The sequence below is a fragment of the Rutidosis leptorrhynchoides genome, chromosome 4, assembly GCF_046630445.1.
Source record: "Rutidosis leptorrhynchoides isolate AG116_Rl617_1_P2 chromosome 4, CSIRO_AGI_Rlap_v1, whole genome shotgun sequence".
Lineage (NCBI taxonomy): Eukaryota > Viridiplantae > Streptophyta > Magnoliopsida > Asterales > Asteraceae > Rutidosis > Rutidosis leptorrhynchoides.
In genome coordinates, this window is record NC_092336.1 from 186,663,826 (window position 1) to 186,677,070 (window position 13,245).

Genomic DNA, 13,245 nt, shown 5'->3' on the forward strand with positions numbered 1-13,245 from the left:
TTAAAGAGAAATTTATGCGCGTAGATTGTGTTAAAATCATTAGTCCAAGTTCTCACCTTTTGAAGCTGACTCCTGCTACTGCCGATACTATTGAACAACCTTTTTCAGCTTTTGAAATTAAGCGTGGTGTTTGGGACTGTGGAGATGATAAGGCTCCTGGCCCGGATGGTTTCTCGTTTCGCTTTATTAAACATTTTTGGTCTGTTCTGGAGCCTAATATTACTGATTTCGTTGAAAACTTTTATGCATCAGGTCACTTTCCAAAAGGTTGCAACTCATCCTTTTTCACCATGATCCCGAAGGTTGATAATCCGTTGTTTGTCAAAGACTATCGCCCGATTAGCCTGATTGGCATTCAATATAAGATCCTAGCGAAGATTCTTGCTAATCGTCTTGCTGGGGTCATCGATTATATCATTAGTCCAGAGCAAACTGGTTTTATTAAGGGACGTCAAATTCTTGATGGACCTTTAATTATTAACGAAGTCATAGACTGGTGCAAACGTCGCAAGAAAAAGGCCATGATTCTCAAGGTGGATTTTGAAAAAGCCTTCGACTCAATAAGTTGGGATTTTATTTTTTCGATGCTTTCTTTCCTGGGATTCGGTAAGAGATGGATTATGTGGATCAAAGGATGCCTCACCTCCTCTTGTGCTTCCATTCTGGTTAACGGTTCTCCTTCTGAGGAATTTCGTATCGGTCGTGGATTGAGGCAAGGAGATCCCCTGTCTCCGTTTCTTTTTATTATTGGTATGGAAGGGCTTCATGCGGCTATCCAAGATGCCATGGACGCAAGCTTGTTTGCGGGTATTCGTATTGGCAATCGTAACACCTCCTGTCTCCTTTCACATTGTTTTTTTGCAGATGATGCTCTTTTCGTGGGAGAATGGAATGACGATAACATATGCAACTTGATAACCTTGCTCGAGTGCTTCTATACTGTTTCTGGCTTACGTATAAATATTCATAAGTCAAACTTGTTAGGGATTGGCATTCCTCAAGATGAAGTGATTCGTGTGGCTTCTCTTATTGGGTGTGCTCATTCTCCTCTCCCTTTTAAGTACTTAGGCTTTCCCGTGGGTGCTAACATGAGTCGTATTGACAATTGGTCCCCGGTTCTTGATAAAGTCGAGAAAAGACTTGCATCGTGGAAGGTTAATCTATTATCTTATGGCGGTAGACTTACCTTGGTGAAGTCGGTTCTTGGCACTCTTGGTACATATTTTTTTTCGATCTTTAAAGCCCCGAAGAGTGTTATTAATCGCCTTGAATCTATTCGTGCAAATTTCTTTTGGGGTGGTAATCCGGGCGATAGAAAGATTCATTGGGTCAAGTGTGATGACATTTTGAAAGAAAAAGATAAGGGCGGTCTTGGTGTGATTAGCATGGAATCTCTCAACAATTCTCTTCTTTATAAATGGAGGTGGCGTTATGTCCATAACAAGAACCAAATTTGGGTCAAAATTATTCAAGCTATTCATGGTGTTCAACCGGATGGCCTTTATCCTTGCATCACGCGTGCTCCTGCTACTTGTTGGGGCAAAATTAACAGTTGTCTTTTATCTTTGCACTCTTTGCAGGCTATTCACCCTTCAATCTTGTCCATTCATGTTGGAAATGGTCTTCATACTAGATTCTGGATGGATAGATGGTGTCATGATTCCACTCTTGGTGCTCTTTTCCCACGTCTTTTCTACCTTGACGTGAATAGGGAATGCTTGGTTTCTGATAGATGGCAGAACCTTAATTGGGTTTGGCAATGGCGAAGAGGTGTTCGTGGTGGGGCAGAAGCTGATCAACTCACTTCTCTTTGCAACTTATTGGAGAATGTTTCATGTACGGATAAGGTGGACAAGTGGGTTTGGTCTCTTACTTCTGATAATGTGTTTTCGGTTAGCTCTCTTCGGCATATTTTAGATAGCTCTATGGACGTCTCCCGACACACGTACTGGAATAAAGTGATCCCTTCTAAAGTCCTTATTTTTTATTGGCGCCTTTTGCTTAATAGATTGCCCCATAAGAAGAATTTGCAGGCCCGAAATGTGTATTGTTCTACTTTCTCGTGCTCTGATTGCGGATTTTTCTTGGAGGATTCGAACCATATTTTCTTTCATTGTCAGTCTGCTTCTCAAGTGTGGAGTTTTGTTGCTTCATGGACCGATATTTCCCTGCCTAGGTGGTCAAATGGGTTGGAGCTTCGGAATTGGCTAGCTTCGGCCTCCCCAGACCCAAAAGTTACGCTTGTTTTACACTGCATCTGCATCGCATCTCTCTGGTCTATTTGGAGGCTCAGGAACGATATTGTCTTCAGCTCCGGTTTGTTCAAGAAGAGCCATCTTTTAGACTACATTGTTGTTAATGCTTTTGATTGGTTATCCTCTAGATCTAAGTTATTTAAGATCGATTGGAATGTTTGGCTTCAATTTCCTTTGAACATTTTGTAATTTTTTCCTAGCTTCTTGCTAGCTTAATTTAATTCTGCCGTTCTAAAAAAAAAAAAAAAAAAAAAAAAAAAAAAAAAAAAAAAAAAAGTGGGCTAAGCTGATGATATTCATCTTCTCAATCTCAGGTACTTTCATTCTTCATCCCAGCACCATACTTAAATTCCTATTATTTCATTTTCATCCTATCAATAATGTATACCCAGAAATTGAAATTGTGATGTGGTCCAGCGGTTAGTGGCCTGCCTCCTTTAGGGGAGGTCAGGAGTTCGACCCCCGTTGGCTACATAATAAAAATACAATTTCATCTCTGCCATGAAGTATCCACCCATGGCACCTTTCCCATATCGTTTGGGGTGGGGGGGTAAAGGGGAGGGGGTTTTACTTGGCCGTGCCCTTGGATCGGTTTCAAGGTTTCCTCCCGGGCAGCGATGGGGGCGGGGTTTATCGCTGCATCGGCATAGTTGAAACGGGAGATGATCGCAACGGGTGGTTAAAGTCCCCCTCGGGTGATCCCAATCGCTGTTAAAAAAAAAAAAAAAAATTTAATAATAATAATAATAATAATAATAATAATAATAATAATAATAATAATAATGTATACCCAAAACACCCTCCTGATCTAGAGGGCAAAATATAGTCTGGATAAAAAAAAAAGGTAGTGTTACAGAGTAGAGGGACTGAAACTGTAATATAACCGAAGTTTGACCAAACGTACCAAACTACCCATAAAAGAGCTAGTTCACGAAACTTAGCTACTGCATGTGAACCGCGATATCTATTTCAATTACCCATCTCTCTGTTTCAATTCACACAATTTATTAAATTCTTTTTCTCGTATGGCTCTAATTCCATACACAAAACAGGTAAATTAGTCATTTCACTTGTATCTTTACCGTAATTCAATCCAAATTTGTTTTGAGTTTAGTATGTGTATCTGTTTTGTTGAAATATTATTATGGATTATGAATTATGATGATACAGTCATAAAGATGAAATTTGATTTATATATGTGTAACTGGATCATTGATTATAATTATTTGGAGATTAATTATGATTATTATTCTAACTTGATGTTTAATCAACTTTTTTGCTTTGGGTTTAGGATTTATTTCAGCTTTAAGTTTTGATTCTGATTCAGTTGATTACTTTTTAAGTAATACTTTGATATGATTAATTTTCTAGTAATTGTTACAAAAGAGTACTGTTTGTTTGAAATTTATTATTTTTGGTAGACTAAGTTGAAACAAAAACAGGGTGATCAACTCTATTTGAATGTTTTTAGGTGTAAAATCAATAAATACAAATATTTATTACTATAAAACCCTAGATACTATTAAGTCACACACTAACAGTTTAAAAGGATTGTGTAGAAATGAAATAAATCTATGAATTTATTTTGAGAAGACTTTCTTATAATTTTTTATATGATATATGAATATGAATATGATATATAATACAGTAATTTACTTGGAAGCATAATAAAAAATCATGTTGTATTTTGAATTTTGATGTTCAGGCTTGGATTCGTGTTTGATACTTCTGTTTAGTTGGTCACTGAATTACTGCTTGAAGTTTGTTCATCAGCGCAAACATATAATATCTTCTGCGTTAGTGTGTTGCGCTTCTAAGAAGAATTAAAGCTAGAGAATGCTAAAAATGTGTCTTTTGTGCATTTCTAGTACTACTTTTTTTCATCAGTGTTGAAATTGAGAATGCGCCAATGTTGTCCCCCAACTCGTGATAAATTATGGTACCGAATGGTTTCTTACTTAGTTTTCAAGGTTGGATGGTTGCGATTTAGAAGATCGTTCTACATTAGTAAGATTTAGGGTTTATTTGGTGAAATTAGTAAATATGGACGATAATGGGAACATTTTGATGGAAAAATATGAGTTGGGGAGATTACTAGGACAAGGAACATTTGCTAAAGTTTACTATGCTCGTAATATAACAACGGGACAAAGCGTAGCAATTAAGGTAATCAACAAAGATAAGGTTTCTAAAGGCGGGCTTATTAACCAAATCAAGAGGGAAATTTCTATTATGAAACTAGTGAGACACCCTAACATTTTACAGCTTTATGAAGTTATGGCTACTAAAACAAAGATATATTTCGCCTTAGAATACGCTAAAGGTGGTGAGCTTTTCGATAAAGTAGCTACCGGGAAACTTAAAGAAGAGGTTGCGCGTAAATATTTTAATCAGTTGATAAATGCTGTTGATTTTTGCCATAGTAGAGGGGTTTATCATCGAGATCTAAAGCCTGAAAACTTGTTATTAGACGAAGATGAAAATTTGAAAGTTTCTGATTTTGGGTTAAGTGCTCTGTCTGAATCCAAACGTCAAGATGGATTATTGCACACGACGTGTGGGACCCCTGCTTATGTGGCGCCGGAAGTTATCACTAGGAAAGGCTATGATGGAGATAAAGCTGATGTTTGGTCTTGTGGGGTGATTTTGTTTGTTTTATTAGCAGGTTATCTTCCCTTTCATGATTCAAATATAGTTGAAATGTATAGAAAGATTGGGAAATCGGAATTTAAGTTTCCTAATTGGATACAATCCGATGCACGTAGGTTGTTATTAAGAATTTTGGATCCGAATCCCGTAAAGAGAATCACGATCCCGAAAATAAAGGATAGTACTTGGTTCAAAAAGGACCGGATTTGTAAAGAACCGAGTTTAGAAGGGTCATCTAGTACTAATCAAGAATTAACAAGGCCTCCGAGTATGAACGCGTTTGACATTATTACGTTATCTCCCGGATTTGATTTGACAACGTTGTTTGAAGAACCTCGACAAAAGAAAGAAGCAAGATTTACCATATGGAAGCCGGCTTCGGTTATTATATCTAAATTGGAAGAAATTGGTAAAAAAGTGAAGATGAAAGTGAGTAAAAAAGAAGCTGGGTTGTTGAAACTTGAGGCAAAGAAGGAGGGTAGAAAAGGAATTTTGTCAATTGACGCTGAGATATTTGAATTAACTCCGTCGTTTCATTTGGTGGAAGTGAAGAAATGTAATGGAGATACATTGGAATATCAGAAGGTGTTAAATGAAGGTTTAAGACCTGGACTTGAAGATATTGTTTGGTTGCAAGGTGATCAATAAGTAGTTATGATTTTAATCCATTTACATTACTTTTAGATGTCTGATACTTGTAGTCTTGTACTGTAGAACCTTGCTTTAGCTAGAAATGTTCGAAGTCAATCTTTTGACCATAAATTTTAGCTCTTTATATATGCATAAATTAAGGCTGCAGTTTACATGTCCATGTCGCTATAGCGATTCATATTCATGCTTATGATTGTCTATATATGTTTTGGAAGATTGCCTATTACACCCCAACACACTAATATGGCGTTTGGCCCAACGTTAGAAACAGATGTAGCCATTCGACCCATTAAAGAAGATTGTCGATAACACCCTAAGACACTCGATTTTGCGATTTAGAAGATTGTCTATATTTAGACTAATCACAGTCCCACCCTATTTGTCCACTTTTGTCACCTTTAATCCAAAAACGTCGCAAAACTAATCTATTAGTTTTATTCCGCCACGAACAATTTTCACATCTATAAGATTTGATATTAATAGTGATTCAAGGATTAAAATTGGGGTCTCATACAATTTGAATGGTAGTTTACCTCCAATAAAATCATAAATTTTAAAAATATATAGACTCTATCATTAGAACTAGTTGTGTTATATACAATTTAAGTAAATATTTTATATTAAATAATTTTTAAACGAGTGGAGTCACATGTCCACTTAAATTCGCCAATGTTTGATATTTGTGATGAAAATTTATATCATACTATAGTTATTTATAGTTATAGTTATGGTTATTATGAGATAACGATTTTACTTGAGCGTGTTCAAAAAAAAATTCGGGTCGGGTCAAAGTTGGCGATCTTGCACTTTGTTGCTCAATACGGTAAGGAATCACGTGCCAATGTGCTGGATGTCTTTTCTTCCACATCTTCTTATTTGTACTTGTGACCTTTAAAAAGTCCTACTTTTGGTTGACGCCTTGCAATTGTCGTGCTATTATTGAAAGCTATTTGCATTTTATGCGGGATGCAAGGTTGACATGATGGCACGAATCAAACAAAAAGGATGTGTAATCACATTAATTGATCTAGAAGCTTAATATTATTATTTTTATTCTTTATATAATCACATTATATTATATATTATTTTGAGATTGTTTTCACTTTGGACGGAGAAATGATTTGTCTTTATTCTCGGACATGGGAAGAATTGTCTACATCTCACCTCCCCCATAAACCACTTATGTGGTATTGAGTTTTGTTGTTGATGTTGTTGAATTTGAAGAAACACATTGAATCCAAACACTTCCAAATATTTAAGTTAGTCACGCATAAAGTTTAAGACATTTTTTTGAGGCCACAAATTTATTCTTGATTGACTAGCAACAATCTATTCGAACTACCTAGTGCAATAGACCTTAACTACATTGAACAAATAATAAACAAACACCAAAAAACAATTAAAACGTCAAAACTAAAGTCTGCAATCAGCACGACCCGAGCAGGAGACCGTAGTATAGTATTCTCAAATGTTGTTAAGTACGAAGTCGATTTAACAAGGAAAGAAGTTAGCTTGAAAGAAAAGTCATACTTGGGCAACAAGATCAAGGCGCGAAAATGAAAAGTTCCATATTTTCCGGTAAAGAACTCACGATCGAGAGTTTGGAAAGAGGAAGAAGTTCGGGATCGCGGACATGGGCGTCCAGAATCTTCTTACTTGCTCACAAAGTTATTTCCTTATTTGTTTTTGCCTATAAATAAGACCATATATAACTAACTGATAACTGTGTGCACGAAAAATATATTGAAAAATCTCTAGTTTGCGCATGTGGAGTAACCCTTCTCCGCGTTTTGGAGTTGGGATATAAACAAGTTCGTGTCGTTTATCTTTATCGTTCTATGTTTTATTATTTGTTTATCGTTCGTGGGTAAGTGATTGATTTAAATCACTTGTCTTGTTGGGGCTTCTGAATTTCTAACAAGCGGTATCAGAGCTTATGCTCGGTTGTACGGGCACGATGGCGAATTGGAAGCAATAAGAAAAGAAAAACGAAGTTGCTGATGATGGTGGACTCGCGACCGCGAAACCTTTGGTCGCCATCGCGGGATGCTTCTGCCAGAATTTTTCAGTTGTTTTTTTAAAACTACGGGTTCTAGGGCTTTTCTTTGCAACATGTATCGAGACCTGGTGACTTAGTTGTTCGCGATGAACTCATGGATATGTCTATGTATCCGGGAGAGTTGATCACATCGGAATTCGGGTAACGGTTCTTGAAAGTTATTTTGTAATTGAGACGCTGATTGCATCATGATGGTGATTATTTTCGCGAAGGGTTACAGAGTCAGAGGTCGGATCGATGGTTTCGTTACGGAGAGATTTTTCAGGAGATCTGGGTGTCGGATCTGAGTTCTCGTTCTTCGCGACCCCGTGCGAAAGAATGATTGAACTTTCAAATTCTGAGTTTCAGGAGCTGTTGTAGAATAAAATTCATATAGGGTTCGTTAACCGTTCGATCGACTTGATTTTTCAGTTGTGGGTAGACGACATACAGATCTACACGTGCTAAAAATATGAGGCAGATCTGACCGTTGGATCTTGCGATATGATTTTTTGAATCTGGACAGTTTTCAGGGTGAACTTTTTTCGAGTTTGATGATGCAAGTGCGAGATGTTTTTATCTCGGAAACTTCAAGCGAAACGAGTTGTGTTTTCAGATATGTCGGTTTGTTATGGGAGCTCAGGAGGGTGTTTTTTTCTCTCGGGTTAGAGCGTTTTATAACACCCCGTCAAAATCCATTAACGGTAATGTTAACTCTTGTCCCAATGCTTGGCTTGACTTCTATGCAACAACAAAGTTCTACAGCGGAAACAACTAATACCTGAGATAAAACATGCAAAACGGGTCAACATAAAGTTGAATGAATCTACAGGTTTAAGTAAACAATGTGGTATTGATGTGTCAAAACGTAACCTTTAAAATGAAGACAATATGCTTAATAATTAACACATAATACAGGCAACTAAAACCCGATCATGTAGTAACTAGCAAGTAAATTGACCAGTTCGATCCACAGGGAGAAGTTTGTTTTTAAGATTTTACCACGATTAATTATTCTAAAAGGGGGGTTTTGTGTTTGAAGTTGTATTTCGTTTAACGAAACAGTAAATAAATATAGTAATTAACAAGAATGAGAATGCGATGTTTACTTCTATGCTTGATAAATGACGGAGATTGTTCTTCTATAATTAAAACCGTTATGTAATAGTTACAATAGAGCAGTTTATATCAATTTCACAATTTCTATAAACTTAAGAGATATGTTTAATCAACAAGATTCTTTCGTGGTTGAATTCACATAAAACCTAGTTTACTAAAATCACTCTAAGTAAACTACATGATTGTATATCCTAAATATCGTTCAATTAACATCCTATACTCACATATAGGTGGCTAGATCACTAGGTGTTGAAGTATAAGCTATGGTCTTTGATAAATTCACATAAACCAAGTCATAACTTACATAATTGAACTAGGATACAAGGATGATTACAACTATGGATCTTTTGAAAGAACATGGTGATTTAGATTGATTAACTAACTAGATTCAACCCGGTTAAAATCACGTGAAACCTAAATTACAACAATCACTTGAGGTAATTTCATAACTATGTTGCTTTGGAATTTATTCAATTACCGAATTAAACACATAACAAAATCACTTAAGTTATGCATCTAATCGTCTAGATTACTAGGTGTATTGAAGTATAGATTGTTTTTCCTAGTTAACTCACATTAATAGGTTTGCAATCCATATAATTGAAGTAATGAACTAAGCAAGCATAACAATGGTTCTTATAGTTGAACTAGATAATTTAATCAATCAAACATATATATAACTAGCATAACATCAAAGTATAGAACAATCCCAAGCCATAAATCTTACATTGAAGCAAACACACAAGGCTTTTAGCCAAACATAATCATTGTAGAACTAATGGAACAGTAAATACAATTCGAATTCATGTTTAAAAGATATAGAACAAAAGTACCAATAGTGATGAATGATCCTAGCTTAATCTTGATGTTGAAAGAGTGGAGATTGACTTGCAGCCTTCCTTGAACCTTGAAAATCGTATTAGAACTGAGGGAGAACGTAGTAGTGAAGGTGTATGAAGTATGTAACCAAAGGCTCTCTTAAATAGGCTCAAAAGTTAGGTAAAATGGCCAGAAATTGACCAGATGCGCCGCATCTCTTTGGGATGCGCCGCATCTCTTTACGTTCAGTAGATTCCAGCTCGATTTTGCACTCAGGAATGTCGGCAGGGGAGCAGATGCGCCGCATCTGGGACAGATGCGCCGCATGCGCCGCATCTGAGGCTGTTTTGGTCCAGAAGTCTTCATGCTCCGCATCTGAAACTGTCGGGAGTTATTTGGTGCATAGATGCGCCGCATCTAAGAGAGATGCGCCGCATCTAAGAGAGATGCACCGCATTTGGACCTGTCTCAGTGGTTTCGGGCTGTTTTACGCGTTCAATCTTCGTTTTAACTCTGTTTTTGCTGTTGGTCTTCATTTATTCATTCACAATGGACTTTTACAAATATATACGAATTACAATACATACGTACAACAATTACATACAAATGGAACAACTTTGGATCGAAATAACGGCAATAAACATGTATAATTTTGGCGTTATCAGGTATGTTTAAGGAACTATGTTTAGAAAAACGTTTCAGTATAAGACCACCAAAGTTTAATGTCAAAAGTTTACATACAGCAAATGTCAAGTGTTAAACTGTTTGTAATCAACGATGTCAAATTTCAACTGTGTATGACATCAAAAAGGTTTTGTTTCAAATGTTTGTAGACAATACCATGTCTAGTTTTAAGTTTGTAAACCCCAAGTTTAAGTAGCATAAAGCAGAGTCTGAAAAACAGTATTCATAGTAATGATTCTTTGTTTTAGACCACGAGATTTCTAGCGTACAACACAAGTGTTGTAAAAGTTTATACATCTGTTATGAGCACTTGAATATAAAGCTTTAACCCGCGGATAGCTAATGCGCTACACGACTTCCTTTACCCTATATAGCATACACTGATCAAGTATATGGTTACGAAGTAATAAGCACCCGTTCGTTGAGTGAGGTTTGTCAAACTTACAGATCCGTTATTATAGTTCGAGCCTTACGTATGTAATAAATATATTCAAGCTAAGGCTTTTTGGATTGAACTCATATGTATATTCAGTTTTTCACTCGTGTCTATTGCGTAAAACAGTTAGAAATAGTTTAAGAAACAGTTCGAAAGCAGCATGTATCTCATCCCAAAAATGTTAATGAAAATGGGACTATAGACTCACCTTGAGTGCACTTGAGCAAATCACAAGTAAAGAGTAGTCGAATTACTACGACCGAGTAATGTAACCTAAATTTACTAATATATAGTTACATAAGTTTGTTTCAATAGACTGACTCACAGTACAATTGTCCTATTGCTCAGACCGACGCACTTGTAAAGTAAAAGTCAACTAGTCATGCAAGTCAACAAAAGTCAAACTTGGTCAAGTTAGTCAACCTAAGTCAACTACATCAGTAGGTCATGTCAATGATATCACAGAGTCAAACCAAGGTCAACTCATAAGTTTCACACATTCGTTTAGCAATTTAACGTTTACTAGTTTAATTATCGTACGTGTTCACAACGGTCATGCAATCGGACAAGCATTGTTCACAAATGACACATCAACAAATTTTGATAAACTTCAGATCACAATTACATGTCATAAGATTTCTAAAAAGACCAAGAACGCTATCATACGATTCCTAGAACTCACGTAGCATGCAAAACATTCAAGTTCAGCATCTGTTTGCGCATCAGTTTCATAAAAATTCTAATTTAATTTAGAAAATAGTAAATCACAAACAGCTAATTGGATATGGTTCCTAACACCTCAAATTATCAGTGGTAAAAAGATCTAAAAAACCCATGTAGCCAATTTATACAGTTTTGCCCAACAAGTCGGGCTTTCTGATTTAGACAGAATCCAGACCTTTGGTTTCGGCACGCATACAACACATAGCAATTAGAGTTTTCAGAGCTAGACATACAAATGCAACATGCTAAGTAACATACATTTAACAACATATCAGAAGCACATGCTCCAAAACAATTTCTACTTTAGGCTAGACCATTAGATATACAAACGAGACAGATTCGATCCCGTTCAGGTAGTCGTTTTCGGGGTCGATTATACGAGCATCTAGAAACAATTAGCACATGAGGTCTACATGAAAGATCAATTACTAATCATGTACTTTCCAAAATACTAAAGCTTGGTTTCCAAAAATCATGTTAAGTAGTCGTTTGACTCATGAACAATTCGTTGTTTAACAAGTTTTACCGCAAACGTTCAAGTAAGCATAAAATGACTTTCACAAATCCAATAGCTATGATAATATAGTCTATTTTATGTGTTTTTCAATTATCTATCCATCTAACATAACATCAGTTAATGAGCTAAATCCAATCACAGAAATTGGAGTTTTCAAAATAGAGCATAAATACACACCGAAACTTCAATTAAGCATATCGTAAGCTATACATAACGAAATCACGCGATTCAATTGAGCAAACTCAATAGTTTTTTGATAGCTATCTATCTATACACTCTATATTTACAGAAAACAAAGTCATCAAATCAGTAGCATAGCAATCAAATTCGTGATTAAACCCTAGCATGCAATCCGAACATTATAACGACTAATTACGAGTACAAATACGACCAATCGAGCAATAGAACATCTAGACCATGCAAACAATAATAAAAATCAGATTTAGCAATCTAGAGTTTGAAATTATACCTTAATCGAGCAATCAATGGATGTTACTAGATGTAGAACGACGCGTAGAACAACTTTGATGTTCAAGGTTTTGGCTAATTTCAACTTTTTGATGGTGAATGTTGGTGATAATGATGATGAACAACTTTGAGGGATGGGGAATGGGTTTGATCGACTAAAATTAGGTTAGAGAGAGGTTACATTGTTTTGATTTAATACCCTAATTAGCTTTAGGGCCTAATTAAGTAGTTAATGAACCAATTAAGCAAAAAGACCCAAATTAAAAGTCATGTGTGAATAATTTCGGCCCTTAGATCATAAAAGGAAGTTTTGGGGCTGATTTGAACTATTTGGTACATTTATAGTGTAGCCCGTTAGGTGTTGATAGATTATGTGGCCTGAAAACGCGAATCGAGTCGCTAAACGTTAATTTTTCGTGTTTTTAATCTATAAAAATTCCAATAAATTGAAAGTATTTTTAAAACATAATAACTATATCAAATAAATATTATAAGTGAATTATATTATGTTTTGACTTGTTCACATAATGTGGTTCGTTTCTAATTGCCGTTAACCGTACCGAAATTTCCGGTAACCGATCGTTAAAACGCATCCCACCAAGTTTAATTCATTAAATATATAATAAATTAAATAAGTTTTTATTAAAGTGAATAATTATTAAAAATAATTGTTTTATTAAAAATCGAACGTTTCGCAGTCTCGTGAGACATCTGTTGCAGTTTTTAAAACAGTATCGTTTTCTCAGTATTTCAAAACATGAAATAGGTTTTTCGGCTAATATAATCATATATTAAATATTGTAGTTCATCATGAACTCAAGTATGCATTTTAATTCGATTAAATACACAAAATTCAAGTAAGTTCCGTTAAATAACTTAAAGGACA

The 13,245-nt window shown here is 35.7% G+C and overlaps 1 protein-coding gene across 1 annotated transcript; it reads left to right on the plus strand.

The window, feature by feature from the left end:
* The first annotated feature begins 3,212 nt into the window (after nucleotides 1-3,212).
* Nucleotides 3,213-5,667, plus strand: LOC139904404 (CBL-interacting protein kinase 2-like). The gene is made up of 2 exons (XM_071886343.1): nucleotides 3,213-3,307; nucleotides 3,961-5,667. Exon 2 carries the CDS (start codon nucleotides 4,299-4,301, stop codon nucleotides 5,550-5,552), a length of 1,254 nt encoding a protein of 417 aa, XP_071742444.1. The 5' UTR covers nucleotides 3,213-3,307; nucleotides 3,961-4,298; the 3' UTR covers nucleotides 5,553-5,667.
* The last annotated feature ends 7,578 nt before the right edge of the window (nucleotides 5,668-13,245 follow it).

Bases quoted from the DNA above. Each gene is read 5' to 3' on its own strand.
- LOC139904404 (XM_071886343.1), top strand. From the start codon at position 4,299: ATGGACGATAATGGGAACATTTTGATGGAAAAATATGAGTTGGGGAGA.